Here is a 21,210-nt window from a genome sequence, read left to right as displayed (position 1 = left end):
ATGAATACATTCACTCCACCATTACTATCAAATACTTCAATTTCACCTATCAAAAACAAAGCAAACATATTTATAGCTAAATTACCCTAAAAAAATTCTCATCATAGGGCAATGGAGATGGAGCAGGAGCACTTTCAAGAGGCAGAGCAAGAGCAAGGGCCGAGGGCCTCTCTGAGTTTGAGCAGCCAAGAGAAGAACCTTATTGTGCAGTTCCTTCAACAGCAATGTCGTGCTGGAGCACTTCCACATGGTTCATTTCAAGAGGCAGCCAAAAAATTCAAAGTGCATGCAAGGACAGCTAGCCACTTATGGAGGATAGCCAAGCAGCAAGTTGAAAATGGGGAACCTGTTGTCATGACAGGCAAAGCATCAGGATATAGTAAGAAAAAAGGAAAAGTAATTCTTGATGAAGATAAGTTTAGACACTTGTCTCTGCTTGAGAGATCATCAATAAGAAACTTGATATTAAGATGGAAGTTAGCAAGTCCACAGTTGGTAAATGGGGGAAGGATAACCAGATAAGACCACATACAAATGCCATAAAGCCAGCACTCACTGAAGCAAACAAAATTGATAGAATGAGATGGTGTCTTACTCATATTCAGCCAACTATAGCTGAAGGTAAGCTTCTTTATCATGCAATGCACAACACAGTTCATATCGATGAGAAATGGTTCTACATGACAAAGGCTTCAGACAGATACTACCTCTTGCCGGATGAGGGTGAGCCTTACAGGTCTTGTAAATCAAAAAGATTCATCACTAAAGTGATGTTCATGTGTGTTGTAAGTAGGCCACAATTTAGCAGTGATGGCCAGACCATCTTTGATGGTAAATAGGCATATTTCCATTCACACAACAAGTTCCAGCCAAAAGGAAGTCAAAGAATAGGCCAAGAGGGACACTTGAGACAAAGCCTATCCTATCAGTTAACAAGGAAGCCATGAGAGAATGTCTCTTGAATCAGGTATGTACATTTTTTGTTTCACATTACTATCAGACATTGGTAATGTCATCACTTAGTCATTCATTCATACATCATGCACAGATTATTCCAACAATCAAGGCTAAGTGGCCAGCCAATGCAAGCAAGGAGATATATATCCAACAAGATAATGCCAAACCCCACCTGAAATCCTCTTACAATTTGAGGCTCTTGCAACTTCAGATGATTTTCAATTCCATCTAATTAGCCAACCAGCCAACTCCCCAGACACCAATGTATTGGACCTTGGCTTTTTAGGGCTATACAATCACTACAAGATGACAAACTAGCCACCAATATAGATGAATTGTTAGGTAATGTTTGGAGTTCTTTTGAGGAACTCACACCACAAACTATAAACAATGTTTTCTTAACATTACAAAGCTATTTCAGCAAGATCCTAGAAGTCCATGGGAGCAACAACTACAAAATCCCCCACTTGAACAAAGATAGGTTGAGTAAGACAGTGAGGCTTCCTACCTCACTTGAAGTTGAAGAGAATCTAGTAAGGGAAAGCTTGGAGTATCTACTACTCCCTGAGAATGATGTGGGTGCCTCATATGACATAGTGCATCTAAGCAATGTTTTAGGTTTCTAGATAGGCCACTTGGGTCATGGGGTTTACAGTATAAGCATCAAAATAGGTTGGTGTTTAGGATGTAAACTTGTTTTTTGGGTTATAGCCTGCATTTTGGGTTAGGGTAAATAGGTTGCATTACAGCTCTATAAGCTGCATTTTGTATGAATTCCAAGTGTAAGTGATGTAGGTGTGTGTTTTTGTTTAAAAACCACCAGAAAAGCTTCATCATATGGCTTAAATCTCCAAACCTATTACAGGGGTGGCTTATCATCAGAAAAACTTCATCACAGAGGAGCAATAACCCAAAATCAGAGCCAACAAACCATTCAAAGGCACAAAAATTACAAATCAGAGCCTCCAAACCATCACAGGGGTGGCTAAATTCCCAATAATCCAACCAATGCAGAGAATACATAGATTAGCATGCTTTACTCTTAGAAAAACTTCATCACAGAGGAGCAATAACATAAAATCAGAGCCAACGAACCATTCAAAGACCACAAACATTGCAACTCAGAGCCTCCAAACCATCACAAGGTTGGCTAAAATCATAATAATCCAACCAATGCAGAGAATACATAGATTAGCATGCTTTACTCTCAGAAAAACTTCATCATAGAGGAGCATACAAACCAACATAGCCAAGACAGCAATAACCCTCAATCAATTCCCTAAAAACAACCTCCAAACCCTACACAGGGGTGGCTTAGAATTGAAAAAATACTCACAGATTAGATGAGATCCTTGAGACTAGGCAACAAGATCAACAACATTGCTTTTTCCTTCTCGGTGTACTCCACCTTTGATGAAGACGGTGGTTGAGTTTCAGAGTCGTCAAAGGGGTGGGACGATGGCTGAGTTTCAGAGTCGTCAAACGGCAGTGACGGTGCCTGCATTTCAGAGTCGTCATAGGGCTGGGACGGTGCCTGCGTTTCAGAGTCGTCATAGGGTTGGAACGGTGGTTGACTTTCAGATCCGTGAAAGCCCTCAGACGGTGGTTGGGTTTCAGATCCGTCGAAGACCTCAGACGGTGGAAGAGTTTCCTATTCGTAGACGACCTCAGATGGTGGAAGAGTTTCAGACCCGTCAACACCCCCAAACGGTCGTGGATTTCCAGATCGGTGGTACCAATCGACCGCTCATTCGATTTCCTACCTGTCAATGACCTCCGGTGGTGTATTAGGGACGACGGTATCCAAAGATGGCAACAATTCAAAATCCGGCGTTGCATCCCATTCATCGGCCATGAGAATCGAAAGGTGATGGAATAATGGCGAATATAGAGAGGAGATTATAGGAGGCGCCGATTAGGGTTTCGCTGAATGAGAGTGAGGAGAGACGAGAAGGTGGAGAGAGAGAGATGCAAGTCAAATTAGGGGTGGCGTTAGGGCCTAGGGGGTGGGGGAGGTTATGTTTTTCTCTTTTTTTTTGGTTTATTTTTATGTAAATAATGGCATTTGGGTGTAATTTTGATGAATAATGGGGTAAACTTTTATGTCCAAATATGGAAGATTCTAAAATGTGACTCTTAAACTGGGACGGAGGGAGTATATGTAGCGAAGACAATCTCAACTAATTTACCATTATAGACAGTGTGAGATTATGACTATTTTGGGTGCTTATTAAACTTTTAATGTGAAATGTGACAAATAAACTTTGACAATTTGAAGGCAATTGAACTTTTAATGTGAAATAAATTGTGTCGTCCCATATAGCAAATGTTTGGGACTCGATAATTGAATGAATAAAATTGCAACAGTTGAGACAATTAATATTTGTATGACTATCCGCAGTAATACTTGCTCATCTGTCACAAAAACTTAGGATTTTTCTAATTAAATTCATTCAAGATTTATATTATTGCAACGCGACTGGATTGGGACTGTTATCAGTTCCACTGCATGTGATCTGGGGACTAAATTTATTGATAGCCCTTAAATAGATGTAGTTGCATATCCATTTTTTATTATTATTATACTCCTAGTATTAACTGGAAAATCAAGTAATGAACGCGAATTAAGTATGTGTATAGATATATGCAGATATTTTATTTCATTGTTTTAATTTGAATAAATGTTTTAAAACCCGAGTTCATGTTAGTCAAAAATTAGCTGAAGGTGAAAATATCACATAAAATGCATGAAATCATTGTATATGCCAATAATTTAACTAATAGTATGAAGATTCCATTGCATTTGATATTTGAAATTGGGATAGTCCATAAAAAAGAAACATTCACCATACACTGTGGTGGGGATGGATCATGGGGCCTAGAAATTTTAATGAATATTATAGGTTTTCAACTTTTCGGATATATTTAATTAGTTCCATTTGATAATTACTATGAAGTATTGAAGCTTTAATTTTATGGATAATATATAATTATATCTTTGTTATTCTTTTTCTATAAGTTTATTTTAATTTTATATTTGCTTTCAAAACAAATATTGTTAAATAGGCCATGACATGTATTATTAGACGACCCTTATCATAAAATGTGTAGTTTGGTCACTGATCATAGTCATCATAGATTTTTGCGATCTAGGAACTGGAAATAATTCTCATATTCTCATGATAAAAATATTTATTGATAATGGGATGCAATAAAATAATATGATTTAGATATTAACAATTACAAAATCAAGACCGTTAGAATTTTTTTTATCTAATTAATGGCTTGAAATAATGTAATGAGTAATTTTATTTTCGATTTATTTTATTTTAGAAAGGGTGAGATTGTGATCTTCTTTTTATGGTAGTTAATTAATTCCTAAATCTATCAACTTATTCATAATATACTAGCACATGATATATTACACAATTCGTTTCTTGGACATAGTCACAAATAATCAACATTTTAACGATAATCGACGACAATGGAAAAAGTGTGATTCTTAGATTCTCAATGGAAAATGACAAACATAAATTAAGAAAGATAAATTGATTATGCACAAATCGCATAAATTACGTATAAATTTATCCTTATATTTTTAATTTAATACTTAATTAATATTGTCACACACTTATTTCTATCTACCGGATCATCTTAATACCATACTACAAAATACTAGTAGTAGTAATAGATTTATATATATGGTTGAGAAGGAAATAGCTAGAGAGTTAGAATTAGAGATGATGTGATGTATATCTGCCTCAGTACATATGCATTAACAACGAAAATGAAGAGTTGCTCATTTATTTTACTCATCATATTTAATCATAGAGAAAAAACAACAATATCCAAATTTCAGACTATTAAATCTATTCCCTCTCACGTCAACATATATTTTGTGCTTCGGAAATCGAGTGCTCTGTGATCATTTCATCAGTTCAATAACTCCCTATTGTATCTTCAAAATCATTACCATTTTCACTTTCCAATAGCATATCCATTTTTATTGAGGTTTATTTATGGAGTTTTTTCGATTTACGATTCAGAATCTTGAGTGAAAACATTTTCAATACTATAAGCTGTGCAATTAGTTTGTGTGTTAGGATAAATAATTACTTTTAATTTTACTTTTTAAGTTAATAATTAATTGTTCCGGTTGCTTATTCAAAGTAGGTATAGAAAATCTAAAATTAATTTTTTTATGTTATTCAAACATTAAAAATAAAATGGCCTAATGGAATCAAAATGATATAGAAAATCTAAAATTTGTCTGGATCGAAATTGAATGAATTAAATTTTACTACTATTTCACAAATATATGACCTAATTTCTCTCTCATATAATTTGAGTTGCACAATCTGTACTGGTGATTGTTCTTTATTACTACTCCATTTTTAACGGCTTGAATTGTGGGGTTTTGGGGTTATCTCTGCCAATGTATTATTGAGCAGTTAATGTTCTTGGCAGGGTTTTTTTCCATTTTTCTTTTTTGGGCATTCAAAGAAAATAATGATTGTATTTTCTGAGATTAACTGCAGTAACTATTTAGTATTTTAGTAGTAGTTTTTTTTTTCTATAACTGGCAATGATTTTCTTTCTTGTCAGTATGATTCATTTCTAATTATCAGAATTATCAACTAGGTATTCGGTTTGCTACACAAGAAGCTAGATCAAGATAGTTTAGGATTTTGTTGTAAGATTATTTTAATTGAAGGAGTTTATGACTAATTATCAAGTGATTATCAATCTAAAATATAGTTGAGATTAAATCTCATAAACTAAACACATTATATATTTAATCTCGATATAAAATCTTTCAAACTAAACTGCTTGAAGGTGATTTGATACTCCATTTGATACTCCATTTGAAGGTGATTAAATCTCATAAACTAAACACATTATCAAGTTCAGTATAGTGGGAAAAAGACGAAATTAAATTTGATACTCCATTTGAAGGTGATTTGTGAGTTCAAAAGAAAAGGAATATTGATTTGTGAGTGGTAATAAATTATACTCCTAATCCATATAGGGACTAAAAGTGTCCTACCTATTATAGGGACTAAAAGTGTCCTACCTATTAGTATATTATTAAACGTAATACGGAAAGAATTAATTAGTCACCAAAATAAAGGGTACGTTTTCGTAAGAAATAAGGTAAAGTCAAACACAATAAAGTACAGCATTTATTTGGAAAATGAAGTTTCATTGTGAATTGGGTAATAAGATCACGCAGTAATAATTACTCTAACACCATTTCGAATTATTATTATTATTATTATTATTATTATTATTATTATTATTATTATTATTATTGTTGTTGTTGTTGATGATGGTTTTGTTGTTTCACATTCGTTTTAAGTGAATGATCAATGTTTCAGAGATGAAAATAAAAGCACTATGATTAAATTGTGGGGGCGTTTAAATAGTGTAAACTATGTTTTAGGATTAAAGGTTGTTTAAATTAGTAAAAAGTGATACTCCGATGACAACCGTCTTAGTAACTGGTAGTATTATGAATAAAAGTGATAGGATTAGTTAAATAAAAATAAGAGTATTATTACAATTATAAAATTGACAATTTGGACGATTAAAACTTGCAGTTGAAAAAGTGATGAGACTGATAGTAGTTGTTAAAAGTAGTGGTGATAAAGATGGATAATCATAAAAGTAACAATTTCAAATACAAATTAAATTAGTGTGGTCCGAACTAATTTAATTTGGTTTAAGCTAGGTTACCTAGGTTACACTTTGACGCAGAGCGTAATGAACACTACCTCTTTTTTAGTTTTTCCTAGATATTATAATCGTTTAAATTTAATTAACTGAGTTCTATTAATTCTAGTTTAATTTAATTATGTTAGAATAGACGGAACTGTATTAATTTAACTTTAGGTAGTGATTTAGAGACATAATGTCTCCAAGCCATAATACCCTTATGGCATTTTGACATAGATAATATTTTTTATTATGACTAGTTTACCCAATATCATATTAAATGGATACAAATCTATTAAGGAATATTAAATCAAATTAAATATCTTTATCTAAATGCATATTTATTGATATGATTAGAGATAAACCTCGAAACTTTTTATATGTTTACATATCATTTTTTCATGTTAATTTTATACTATATTATTTATTTAAAAATCATGAATTTAGATTATAAATTAGCTACTATAGTATTAATTATCAAAATGCATACTAAATTATTACTCCCTCCGTCCCGCACTACTCGCACTTATTTTCTTTTTGGGCGTCCCAAGTTACTTGCACTCTTTCCATTTTTAGTAAAAATTTTCACCTACAGCCGTAATTTTTGACTTTCCTATACACTCATTCCTTAATCTCCGTGCCGAAAAGGAAAGGGGCGAATAGCCCGGGACGGAGGGAGTACTATTTAATAATAAAATAATTTGATAACTTCATATATTATTATTTTTACAAATAAATTTTTATCTAATCAGTTGATAATTTAATTATGAGTTATTTTCTTTTTTTTATGTTATACTTTCACAGCCGGTTTTATTATTTTTTTTGTTAAATTTCTTATTCAAATTTGAATTGTATGATTAAATAATAGTAGTAGTTATTATGATGAATCATTTGTTTGCGTTATCTTTTGTATTTTTGTATTAATTTTCTTAGCTTTTATCACATGTAATATTTTTTTTATATTTTGATTGACAACTACTAGTTAGACTTCGACTCTATAAAATTATGCTTAGAAAATTAACTTTATAACGTTTCAAAAATTAAAAATTCTTGCATTTTTTAAAAAATTATTTATTAGTATTAAAAAATTATTAAAATTATAAGTCATAAAAACGGCTACATGTATATATATACTTAATTTCTAAGTGTTATCATCCAATGAAACGGTAATAGTATTCACATCAAATTATGTTATTAGTAGTATTAAATAATTATTAAAATTTAAAGTTATAAAAATGAGTACATGCATATAGATACTCAATTTCTTAGTGTTATCGTCCAACTAAATAGTAGTAATAGTCATTTGCATCAAATTATTTTATTAGTATTAAATAATTGTTAAAATTCTAAGTCATAAAAATGACTACATGCATATACATACTTAGTTTCTTAGTGTTATCGTCCAAGGAAATAGTAATAGTCATTCTCATCAAATTATTTTATTAGTAATATTAAATAATTGTTAAAATTCTAAGTCATAAAAATGACTACATGCATATACATACTTAATTTGTTAGTGTTATCGTCCAACGAAATAGTAATCGTCATTCTCATCAAATTATTTTATTAGTAATATTAAATAATTTTTAAAATTCTAAGTCATTAAAATGACTACATGCGTATACATACTTAATTTCTTAGTGTTATCATCCAACGAAATAGTAATCGTCATTCGCATCAAATTATTTTATTAGTATTAAATAATTATTAAAATTCTAAGTCATAAAAATAATTACATGTGTATATGCACTTAATTTCTAATTGTTATCATCCATCGAAATAGTAATAGTCATTCTCATCAAATTATTTTATTAGTATTAAATAATTATTAAAATTCTGAATCATAAAAATGATTACATGCATATACATACTTAATTTCTTAGTGTTGTCGTCCAACGAAATAATAATAGTCATTCACATATAATTATTTTTTTTCTATAAATAATGTGTAAAATTCTAAATTTTAAAATAGTAGTAGTAGTATAAATATGTTATATACTTAATTTCTACTTGTTATCATCTAGTGAAACGATAATAGTCATTTGCATCAAATTGTTTTATTAGTAATTATTAAACTTTGAAGTCATAAAACGACTACATGTGTATATATACTAAATTTCTTAGTGTTATTACCCAGCGAAATAGGAATATTCATTCGCATCCAAGTATTTTGTTATTAAATAATAGTTAAAGTTCTATATTGTAAAAGACTAGTATAACGAAATAGTAATAGTCATTCTCATCAAATTATTTTATTAGCATTAAATTATTATTTAAATTCTGAATCATAAAAATGACTACATGCATATATACTTAGTTTCTTAGTGTTATCGTCCAACGAAATAGTAATAGTCATTCACGTCCAATTATTTTTTTTTTGTTATTAATAATGTTTAAAATTCTAAATTTTAAAATACTAGTAGTAAGTAGATGTATGTATAGATACTTAATTTTTTACTTGTTATGATCTCATGAAAGAAAGGGTTGTGCATGAAAAATGAAAATTTTTAATTGTGAAATATGACTATTAAATTTCTATAGCTAAATTATTTTAGCTATAGAAATTATTACTTAATTAAATTATTTTGACACTATCTAACAATTTAATTCTAGTATACAAATTTAAATTGTTGTTCCCTAACATTTTGTCCATTAATAAATTAAAACATGTATAAATTTCAAATCTTAATTTTGATGCTCTAAGAACTCAAGCAATTAAATTGATTTATTAATTTTATACATATAAATTATAGATTCAATAATGTTTTGTAATGATAAAATTAAGATTGAGTGTTAAATCTATTTAGTACCTATAAGTTTAGAATTTAAAAAATATAATTTTATAATGTATTATTTAAATAAAGTTTAAATTCATTATTTAAAATTATATTTTTTAAAAAAATCGTGACTTAGAATCATTGGAGTATTTAATACACTTCATACAATTTGAGTATAATTTGCTTAAATCAAGCCATCCATATAAATACACACAACTTTCCTAAGCAAGTAATTCTTAAATATAAAAAAAATGTTTTATATACACAAGGGTAGTATGGTATATGTACAAAATATTTATTTAAATAAAAATATAAAACAATCTAAAATGACTACTTTAACCTCATTATGTCTTAGACATTATGTCTCCAAAACATTTTTCTTTAACTTTACCGTCTTTAGAAGAAGCGACATTTATTAAATTAAGCAAACATTTCTCGACATAAGACCATCAGCAGTGGGGCGCCCTTTGGCGCGCCACGTCAGCATTTTTATCCTCCTCCTTCTCCACCTGCAGTGGGGCGCCCTAAGGCGCGCCACATCATCAATTTTGTAATATTTACAAAATACATACGAATTATAAAAAAAAACTAAAATACATTTAAAATACGAATTTTAAAAATTTCATTCATTTAATAAAAATTAATACATTACAATGCGAAATAATAAAAAACGCAAACTCAGCGACGGCGGTTACGAGCCCACACTTCTTCAATCATGTCGCTCATGAGCTGCGCATGCTCCTGTTGGTTGTGCATAGAGGCCTGCCTAGATAAAACCTCATCGAAACCTAACGGTAACCCTCTATCGGGTGTCTCGGTTGATGTGCCGGTAGAGCTAGATGCACGGTCGTCGTCATTCCAATCGGTGATGCTTCCGCCTTCACTCTCGACTATCATGTTGTGCATGATTATGCACGCATATATGACATCGGCGATGACTTCCTTGTACCAGAAACGAGCCGGCCCTTTCACAATTGCCCACCGTGATTGGAGCACCCCAAATGCCCGCTCTACATCCTTCCGCGCCGCCTCTTGCTTTTGCGCAAATAAAACCCTCTTCTCACCAATCGGGCAGCTGACCGTCTTTAAGAAAACTGGCCACCGTGAGTAGATGCCGTCGGCCAAGTAGTACCTCATATGGTATTGGCGTCTGTTGGCAGTGAACTCTATGGCCGGGCCGTTGCCGTTACATTGGTCGGTGAAGAGGGTGGACGAGTTGAGGACGTTGATGTCGTTGTTCGACCCGGCTACGCCGAAGTAAGCATGCCAGATCCAAAGCCGATAGTCAGCGACGGCTTCGAGGATCATCGTCGGGTGGCTGCCCTTGTATCCACATGTGAATTGGCCTCTCCACGCCGTCGGACAGTTCTTCCACTGCCAGTGCATACAGTCGATGCTCCCGAGCATCCCAGGAAACCCGTGCGCCCTCTCGTGCATCTGCATCAGACCCTGGCAATCAGTGGCTGTCGGCTTGCGCAAATATGTGTCGCCATAGGCCTCTACTATCTCCCGACAAAAGTACTTCAGGCACTCGCGGCCTGTAGTCTCCCCACAGTGGAGGTACTCGTCAAAAAGGTCCGCCGTGGTGCCGTATGCCAACTGACGAATAGCAGTCGTGCACTTTTGCAATGGTGTAAGGCCGGGTTTCCCGATGCCGTCCTCCCAAAACGTGAAGTATTCTTCACGTGAACACAATGTACGAACAATGCAGAGAAAAAGGTACCTCGACATTCGAAACCGGCGGCGGAACACAGTCGGGCCCCAACGTGGTTGATCGGCAAAATAGTCTTCAACCAGACGCCTGTGAGCTTCCTCGTGGTTGCGTCGGACATACGTCCTATGTCGAATAGGACGATGGACTTGCTCAGCTGCCGCTGCAGCCGCTGCCTTCTCGCACTGCATTTGCGAATAGCATGCCGCCATGGCCTCTTCAACGGCTGCATCTAATGCTTCGTCAATCGAACGACCGGAATCAGACGAACTAGAACTATTGGTGTATTCGCCGGGATTCATTTTCGTTGGATGTTGAGAGAGAATATGTTGAGAGATAGTCGATATGTTCGTATGCACAACTGAATGAGAAACGAGATTTATATAAAAAAACGAAACCGCGTGCCATCGTCCGCGGCCTTCACAATGGGGCGGACGATGGCCATCGTCCGCGACGTTCGCAATGGAGCGGACGATGGCGCGGACGATGGCTATCGTCCGCGGTTTAAGTCGCGCCCGAAGCAGAGGCCGCGACTATCGTCCGCGGCCTATGCCGCACACCCACAGTGGGGGCGGACGATGAATGGCGCGGACGATGCGCGCCATCGGGCGTGCCATCGTCCGCCCATTGCGGATGGCCTAAGATGATTTATTCCTTTTTCTCGAAAATGATGGTACTCTACTACATAGTTTTGGAAAATTGATAAATACACTAAAAAAAATTCCACGTGTAAAAGTGATAATTGGAACCAATATATCTAAGTTTATGAGTTACTCTCTTTATTAAAGTTGATTTTAAGATAGAAAATTTGTACTTACTATTTCTTACCTAATACTAACATGGCTTAATATAATACGTACTAACTATCATCATCAAATAGGGCCTTATAGTGGACCTTAAATCAACTCAAGGTGACGTAAATCAAAATGGAATGGTAATATTAATGGGCCTTCCAACATTGAATCCAACAAGGTAGGGCCCGACTATTTTAAGTGAGTTTATCATAGTAAAATTCTTTCCTAAATATGAGTAACTAATACAAGTATTTTTGAAGAGACATTGATAATAACATGTTTTCTTTTCGTTCTATTGGTTAAACTATGGGGGCGTTATAAGAGTATTGAATGGCATCATTTTACAACACATGCTTTGTTAGAATTAGAGGTATAGCATGAGTTTCTGGATGAATGAGATTCTCAATGTCTCACAATCGTTTTGGACTAGTTTTGAGTCCGATAGTATCTTCAATAGTATTGCAAAACCTAAAATAGAGTAGATAAACGTTAGTCGTCAATTGCACACCGAGTTATAATTAGCTAATTTTGTTGCTACTCACTTTGGTTATCCTATGTGGTTAGAACATCCACAGTAGGACGGACATCCCAATAACCTAGCATTAGGACATCCCAAAAACACCTCCTGCCACGTCACTAGGACATCTCACTGCACTGCCACATCACTAGGACATTCCACTGCACAATAATAGCCTAGCACTAGGACATCTCAATAGCCTAGCACAATAATAACAAATTCACAAATACGAAATTAAAATTTTGACACGAATACGGAGAAAATGCAACCATTTTATTCCATAAAAAAAACATACATAGTTCAATAATAAAAAAATACATAGTTCAAAAAAAATTCAAAAAATGAAATGAAGTTCAACGAGCCATATATATAGAGTTTTTAAAAAAAATCAAAAAATGCTCTCGTCCGTCGCCTGCCCACAATAGCGGATGAGCGGACGGACGAGCGCCTCCCACCACGGACAACCTCTTGTCCGTCGCGCTCGTTCGTCTAGAGGTCGCTGGCTCCAATAGTGGACGTCCGCGACGGACGAGCGGCTAGCCAATTACTTGCCCGCCCGGACGTCCGTTATTGTGGATGCTCTTATTGATGAACATTCATTTCAGTTAAAAAAAACAAATTTGAAGTCCAAGTATGAAAAATCTCTCTCTGTCTCCCAACATAAAATGAAAAAAAAATGAACTATATAAATAAATTCTCATTTTCAAACTTATAAGTCTAGAAAATCCAAAACCAACAGTTCCATTTCTACCGAAAAAACAGAACACTTGTGACACCTGAGTTATTATTAGCTTTAAAAAAATTAGAAAAATGAGTAGTATTTTTTTGAAATCGCCTGCCAGAACTCATCCCCTAAGAATGGTCATTCTACTAGTATTTTCTTTCAATTGGTACGGTGATAATGCATAATGCATAATTATAACTATGTAGCACAATACAAGATTCTTTATTAAACAATAATTAATGGTTCATCATTCATTTATGTGGCTGGCCATATATACACTGTAGTAATTTATTGTCAAACTTACATATTTTTACAAAAAATATAATAATGAATCCAACAACCTGAAAAAAAATTAAAACTCGAAAATATATAAAAGTGCAAACACTGAACACATCATTTAGCTGGAGTTATCAAACTCCATTCTCAGTTTCACAGAATGGAGATAAAAAAAAAAAGTTAAACATATGCAGGTTCAAACTAAACCGTGAATGAATGGACCACCAAAAATTAAATGAATTCCAGCAACAATCTCACAGAATAATTTCCTTTCACTTGTTTTCTTGCATCTCTCAAAGACAGAAAATGACTGAAATGGCTTCAGCCTGATAAAGATAATGTACCTTCAAAAACTCTTGTTCTGTTTTTATGTGGGGAAAAAGGATATCGCAGAGGAAAAAGGAGCTTTTCACCCTTAATAATTGATTAAATATACATATTTGATCATAATATATGTAGCTCCTGTCTTTTCATTTCATTTCATAACTTCCTAACATAAACAGTCAGACACATGCATATGACTGGAAATTAGGGAATGTAGCTTTTTTTTTTGTTTGCTCCATTTCTCTTTTTCATATTTAAAATATCTAGGATTACCCCTGGATATTATTCTTAATTTCATTTTGGTAAATACATAAAGATATACACATTTAGCATGGAGTATTGATTCTACTTGTTTGTCTTGTGCAAGGAAGGATACTTTAGAGATTTGGTATTTTCTATGGTTTAAGATAATTGATGCAGAGAGGAGAAGAGGACACCTCCTAATGATTCCATCACTTGTACTGTTGCTGTCAAATGATAGTTACTGTGCAATTTGAATTCTAAACCTATGTCATTTTAGCATCAACTTTTATCAAAAAAACTACCTGCCTCTTATTTATAGGATTTTCCTATGTTTATTACATTACCAAAAAGGAATAAACTCAGTTAGAGGTCATGCATATTCTTTAGCTTTGCAGGTTTCCAAAAAGTGGGTATGGAGTGCTTTTATGTATTTCCACTAGATAAAATCCATTGATGAAAACATGATTAAAATGCTACTCCATAGTAATTCGATATAAGTAGTATATTTAAAAAGTGGCCAAAATAATATTAAAAAAATATGTCTTTTACTATAATATCCTTGGCATCGCGAATAAAACAGATTTATGTGCAAAAGTAGTGTTTGTGAATCCGGGGAATCTATCGAAATAAGTTACTCCTTTCGTTATGCAGTAGTTGAATCATTTCATTTTCTGCACTCGTTTTAAAAAAAATGATAATTACTAGTTGTTAAAATGAAGAGAGAGCAAAATAAGTGACAGAATAAGAGATTGAGAAAGTAATAAATGTGTATAATACTCTCTTCGCCTTATAAAAACATGTCATTTGGAGATGCCATGAGTTTTAATATTTAATTGGACTAGTCAGAGAGAATGAGAAAAAATATTTGAAATAATAGTGAATGGTGAGACTCATAAATGATAAAGTAAAAAAAAAAGAATTTCGCAAATGGATATGAATTATTTTTAAAGAATGGACGAAAAAGGAAATTGAGTCTATTTCTATGAGATGGGGTGATTATTAATTTTATTAGTATGATATTCTACAAGGTGATTAGCCTCGTATCAGTGTATATGAATATTAATTTTCTATTTCCTTTTTATTAAATATATATAAAAGCAAAATACCCAGAAGGATAAAAGTTTAGTTAGTAATTCTCATTTTCAGACAGTAAAAACAAGGAATCAACTGTCATCTTCATCAACCACTACCGAAAATTAGATTAATCTAGAAGACGGAGTTGGCCAACCATAACTAACTGTCATTTCCAAAAAAAAACTGAAGATAAAAAGAAAATCATACTACTACTATTTGTGGACAATAATATTGATGTCTTCCTCAGTGGAATACGAAGTAAACGAGAGAGGAGAAGTGAAAGAATAATTGGCAGCAGCTAAAGAAGAAGAAGAAGAAAGAGAAGAAGAAGAAGTGTCTTCATCAATGAGCAAGTCCACAAAAGCTCCAACTATATAGCCATGGTTGCTGTCATCGTTAACACTGAGATACCAACCCAGCAGCTCCTCCAAAAAATCCCAATCTCTGACCCCGCAGCCGCAGGCCTCCACCATCTCCGCCATCGAAGCCCTGAAATCGACAAACGGATTCATCGAATCCATCACCACCACCGCCACGCTCTCTGATTCATCTGTTTCTCCGTCGTCGATTGTTTTTGCTTCCGCCAGTATGGAACTCATCGCGCCAGGCTCGAAGAAGAGCCGCTCCGATCTCATCCCGCTAATAATGACGGATTCTTGGTCGGGGGAAAGTGATTCGTGTGGAGTGGCGGTAGCAAATTGGTCGTCGGCTCGGAAAGAGATTGTCCTGGGGGTGGTGGAGCAGCTAGGCCACGGCCATGACGACGGCGGCGAAGATGTAACTTCGTTGGATTTGAAGGAAAATGGAAACTTCATGTTTGTGGGGGAGTTTGAAATGCTGCCTTGTTTCTTGGTGTGTATTACTATGTCTATGACTATGAGCTTTAATAAGATGGATTTTGGAGTAGTTCTCGTGGGGTCTACACATTCAAATTCCCATTATTTGTCATCTTTCTAATTTTTTTCAATTTTCAATAAATATCATGGATATGTATACTAGTATTGAATTCAAATTTTTAAAAGTATATATTGTCATTCTGAAGCAAAGAAATTAGTAGTTGATTAATTTATACGTGAGTGATTTTCATCATTAGTTCCTCTACGATTATTTATCAATTAGGATAATTTCCAAACTTTGGGACACCTGTCGATTTGAATAATGTCGATGATTACATAGAGATCGGTAAAAAAATATTTTATTGCAAGGTTGTATGCTAGAATTTCAGTGTGTATATTCACCTTAAATAAAAAAAATGTTTGAGGAATATGGACGTCCAATAGCTACTTGTTGATCGTCTCATGACGAAATTGGTCCAGAAGTGTCAGATTAATGTTCAATTCATTCAAATTTTGGAAATAATTTTTGGTCCCTTCGATTTGAAAGTTTGTAGTTTACTGATAAATAAGTGTGTTGTGAGTTAATTAAAGAATAATTAAAACAAAACAAAATAAAACCATTAGATTACTGAGACAGAACAAAACGAAACAAGTGTGTTGTGAGTTAATTAAAGAATATAGGATCGATAGTTTTAATTAGGTCATAATTTGGCAATTTAGTTTTAAGTTTTAGAATTAAGGAGGTCTTTCATTGGATATACATTAATACCTTCACTTCCAACCAATACATTTACTTTGCAGTTTGAAAATTTCGGCTTAAATTATACTACTATTTGGCATTCAGACTTCACTAATATTTGTGATAGGATATCTAATCCTACCACATTCAATTTCAGATAGAAGATCAGAATATTATATCTAATCCTAAGAACATGCAGATAGAATCATAGAATATAAGGATTAAGATATCATCTCAAAGCCGACCTCAACACCAGAAACGCAAACATGCAAATATTTGTTATTTTTATTTTATGTTGTTACTTTTCGGGTTTTCTTTAGCGATTTTTTCCTGAATTGAGTTGAACAGCAAAGGTTTAGCAACTTTGTTAATAGATGAGTCTTTCCTTTTTTACGCAATAGCAATAATCTAAACTCTATTCTCTACTTCTCTTCCCCTATAATTCCGGTAATCTCGATGCCTTGTCAGTATCAATTTGTTAGATGCCACTAATAAATGGTATAAATAGTATACATTCATGAGAAATCAAATTTGAAACTGATGAAGCTTTGATTTTTTTATGGCCAATAAGAGATTGGTTTTATAACAGTTATGAATTATGAATGTGGCATATATACAACGTTATCATAAATTGATCAACCTACATTATTGGTAAATTAAATCATAGGGAAAATAAATGAAAGCATACGGCATTTAACATGAAATAAAATAGAAGCTCTACAGTTTGCCTAAGTATTGAAGTTAATTCAAAAACTAGAATCTGTAGCGGCGGCAGATGAAAGCATTCAAGAACACAATAATTATGATATTATGATGTTCGATTTTCACACAGAAAAAAAAGTCCCATTACTCACTATCTCAACATGTTCACAAAGAGAATAAAGTAGGGTAAAATATTCGACGAATCCAGGAGAGTAGATGTGAGATGGATTTTCAGGCATTGCCCCATACAACTTCCATCTTAAGACAATGGGATAACTATCAATTAGAATATGGTCAAATAGGACCTTCATATCTTACACTAGAAATAGGTTCCTTCGGGAGGCTGAACGAGCTTACGGTTGTGTGGAGCAGCCATCTCTTTCTTCAGCTGTGTCAATATGTCTTCCATTGTGTACTCCCTCTGCCAATTTGCTAGAAGCCCAAACTTTTTTGGTTCCACCTGGACCATGAATGTCATAGATCATAAGCATATGCCTTTTATGGTTAAAAGCATCCAATACATCGCATTCACATTCACCCAAAATGAAGTAATGTACACAATCCTTACCAAAAAGATAAAAGCTGAATTACCATGCACCTTCAGAAATTATGGCGATTAAGGTGGGTAGGTGGTGCGTGTATGTGTGTGTGGTGTGGGGGGGGGGGGTAGTGTTATCATACATTCAATAACTAAATACTGCTATAATTACTCTGCCTTGAGAAAAAATTAAGTGTCAACTTAGCCTTGAGTTTATTGTATCTGTACCACTCCAGTATCATGGTTCACACAAGTCAAGTTAATCCGGGAATGGAAGCGGACACTGGGAGGCTTCTCTGGATAATCTTTGTCACAAAATAACTTCAGCTGATATATGCGTGCGTCATGCACAGACTGACAGCAAAAGATAATAATTAATAAATGAACAAATTAGCACCCTCCAACATTAATTTTCATCAAAATTTACAAACTAGCAGCATAGGAACCAGCTTTAAAAGTCAAAATGGCAGATGATAAAGATAAGAAAAATGTTCCAGAATGTACATAACTTGTTGTAATTGATGTCTAGACCTGAACTACTGCAGAAGTAATGGCCAGAATAGTTCTAATCTATTATAAATTCGGTTTAGAAATATGGCTGTTGAGATAGAAACAAATTTCTGATTTAAAGAAAGAGGAATCTAAGGAAACAATCACCTTAAGTAGATCAAGAAATAAAATCAACCATGCATATTGATAGTAACTAACTATATAAACTAGCGGAAAAGTTTGTTTATTACATGAGGAAGATCCACATATGAGAATTTCAAACTGCTACCTTCATGCCGAATCACATTTAAGAACATATAAACAAGACATCATATTATAAACCTATCTGACCATCAAGGTCAATGAAAGGAGATGCTCTCACATTGTGGGGACCTATAATGGTGCCGGTCCATGAGCGCATATAGATATCATCTCCGTCATCCATTCCATAGCTTACAGTACCATCACCAATTCCCTTTTCTCCACGCTCAAGTTCCTCCAACAATCTGAAATTTCTAGGAACTGCAAAATGTGGATTAATTAGAATGCAGTTCCCTTTTATGATCCAGTTAATAGTCACCTACAAGACTACAACAACAAGCATAAAGTGCACAGGAATGATAAGGGGAGATCCATTTTTCAGCCATTTACACCTGACCTGTGAGGCTGTGATACCTAAGTGCAGCATCAGATAAGAAGACAGTCTTCGTAAAAAATCGTTAACCATTTAATTGGCCACACCACTTAGAAAACAGAATCGTGAAAATTACTGGCCCTAGTTGGGATACGATTGAGTAAGAAACTAAATTGAGAAGTCTTTATAAGGTTGGAAATGTCAAACATATAGACAATAAAATCAGCAAGTAGAAGCACTGTGCAGTCCACAACCTCAAAACTTCATGATTATCCCAATACTGAACATTTATCGATACAACTCTTTACATGTATAATTAGGTATAGTTCATGCCTTCAATCTGTTGATAACAGGGAGAATCAGAAAATTGAAATATCAAATGCAGAGGCACCGCATAAAAACATTCATATTCACTTGACATTCAATTTGATTGAGTGACCAGAGCCTTACGAAATCTTTCATGTCTTTTTACTTAAGTAGGAAATTCAATTCGATGAATGATTCCCCAAAAAATCAACGGATTGAGAAATAAAATTCGGTGGGATCAAAACCCCTGTAGTATATGTATGGACAATAAAAATTAAGAGCAATTTCCTAGCGTAGATCCGCAGCTAAAAACTCAGGCAATCTTCCTTTCGGAAAATTGAAAGGCCTAAACCCATGAAACCCACACATTCATTTGCAGATTGACTATGAGAAACATGAAAATCAATTAAAAAATGAAATTAATAGTATATAAGAAATATCGAAGAGGAGGTGTTTACCCACGACGCTGGATTCTCCAGAGCCAAGAGTCATGGTGTAGTATTGGGAATTTGGGTTTCCTGATCGAAGGAGAGAACGCGAGATGAGAGGTGGAATCTGAGAAGAAACGCGACGTCAAAATTCTAAAACAATTATTTTCTTTAAATACACCGATCCCTCTTTAAATAAAGTAATGATAAATGGGTAAAATATGAGACAGATCAAAGTATAACTATATTAAGTGTATAACTATAAAATAAATTCCCGCTATAAGATTAAAATGATCTAATTCACTATATGTGCGATATAGTTTACTATAAGAGTGATTTAAGTTTACTACATGAATGAGTGAACCAAGACATCATGAAGTATTTACTTCGTGAATGATTTAGTTCACTGTAAAGGTGTTTTGGTTCATTCATTCCTGTAGTGAACTAAATTCATATTCTCTAGTTATGCATTTAAGTAGTGATTACCCTATATCACTACTCTGGGTAAAATGGTTTATTTTATTATAAGTAATGTTTTAAAAAAATGGACCAAGTTATAAATGACACGGATTTTAATATGCAATTGATAAAGTAAAAAAGAAGAGGAACTAATGATAGAAATAGTGTTGATGGATTTTGGAGTTAAAATTTTCATATTTAGAAATTGGTCTATTTTTAGTGGACAATACTGATGGAGTATAAAGTATTAAAAGAGATACATTCTTTTAGATACAAGATTTAAGAAAATAATGTTTGGTAAGTTAGGAGAGAGAATAAAATAGAAATTATAAAATTGAGAGATAAATAAAGAATAATTCAAAAGAAAGAAATAAAATGGAGAGATGAACAAAGAATAAAATATAAGAGAGGATAAAATGCCAGAAAAAAGTATTTTTTTTACAAAATTACACATTGATTATTCAACGGTCACGTAATTCCGGTTGTCATGTCAATATTTCGATTTATAGATATGTTTTGCATGACATTAAATTCCCAAAATTAAACGATGGGCCCTAAAACATGATCACCTAAATGGTGGGAGATTTTTAGATAAATGTCTAAAATAATATGACAAAATCAATCATTTATCCTTAATAAATACCCTCACTTTCGTAGTCTAGAAATAGAGATTTTAGGGATGGACACAAGTTTTTAAGCAGTAGTACTAGCTCAATTTGGGAGGCCAAATGACTTAGTTTAGGAGGGTGGTTCCAGCGTAGGTCATGAAATGGTGTAACTAAGACCACTCTCGCGAATAGTCTTCTTTAGGTGTCATATTTGTGAAATGGGAATAGACGTCCCCAAACCAAACCGAACCGAACCGGCCCGGAATCATCACCGGCGGTTCCGAAACGGAACCGGAACCGGAACCGCCGGCGGAGGTTCGAACCGTGACCGGAACCGCCGGTTCCACCGGGCCAGTTCA

The 21,210-nt window shown here is 33.9% G+C and overlaps 3 protein-coding genes across 3 annotated transcripts; 1 reads left to right on the top strand and 2 right to left on the bottom strand.

Annotated features, from left to right (window-relative positions):
- Positions 1–111: 111 nt before the first annotated feature.
- On the top strand, positions 112–1,583 carry LOC121764390. The gene is made up of 4 exons (XM_042160422.1): positions 112–495; positions 606–741; positions 840–967; positions 1,194–1,583. The coding sequence occupies exons 1-4, from the start codon at positions 112–114 to the stop codon at positions 1,581–1,583; spliced, it is 1,038 nt and encodes a 345-aa protein (XP_042016356.1).
- A 13,677-nt stretch (positions 1,584–15,260) lies between these two features.
- LOC121764859 (transcription repressor OFP15-like) lies at positions 15,261–15,997 on the bottom strand. Its single transcript, XM_042160883.1, has one exon. The coding sequence runs from the start codon at positions 15,925–15,927 to the stop codon at positions 15,325–15,327; it is 603 nt and encodes a 200-aa protein (XP_042016817.1). The 5' UTR covers positions 15,928–15,997; the 3' UTR covers positions 15,261–15,324.
- A 1,511-nt stretch (positions 15,998–17,508) lies between these two features.
- LOC121766154 (ubiquitin-conjugating enzyme E2 variant 1C-like) lies at positions 17,509–19,942 on the bottom strand. Its single transcript, XM_042162505.1, has 4 exons — positions 19,815–19,942; positions 18,799–18,938; positions 18,156–18,281; positions 17,509–17,849 (listed from the first exon to the last, which is right to left on the bottom strand). The coding sequence occupies exons 1-4, from the start codon at positions 19,846–19,848 to the stop codon at positions 17,709–17,711; spliced, it is 441 nt and encodes a 146-aa protein (XP_042018439.1). The 5' UTR covers positions 19,849–19,942; the 3' UTR covers positions 17,509–17,708.
- Positions 19,943–21,210: the final 1,268 nt, after the last annotated feature.

This window comes from Salvia splendens, chromosome 14 (assembly GCF_004379255.2).
Source record: "Salvia splendens isolate huo1 chromosome 14, SspV2, whole genome shotgun sequence".
Classification (NCBI taxonomy): Eukaryota; Viridiplantae; Streptophyta; class Magnoliopsida; order Lamiales; family Lamiaceae; genus Salvia; species Salvia splendens.
This window is presented reverse-complemented; position numbering and strand designations above follow the sequence as displayed.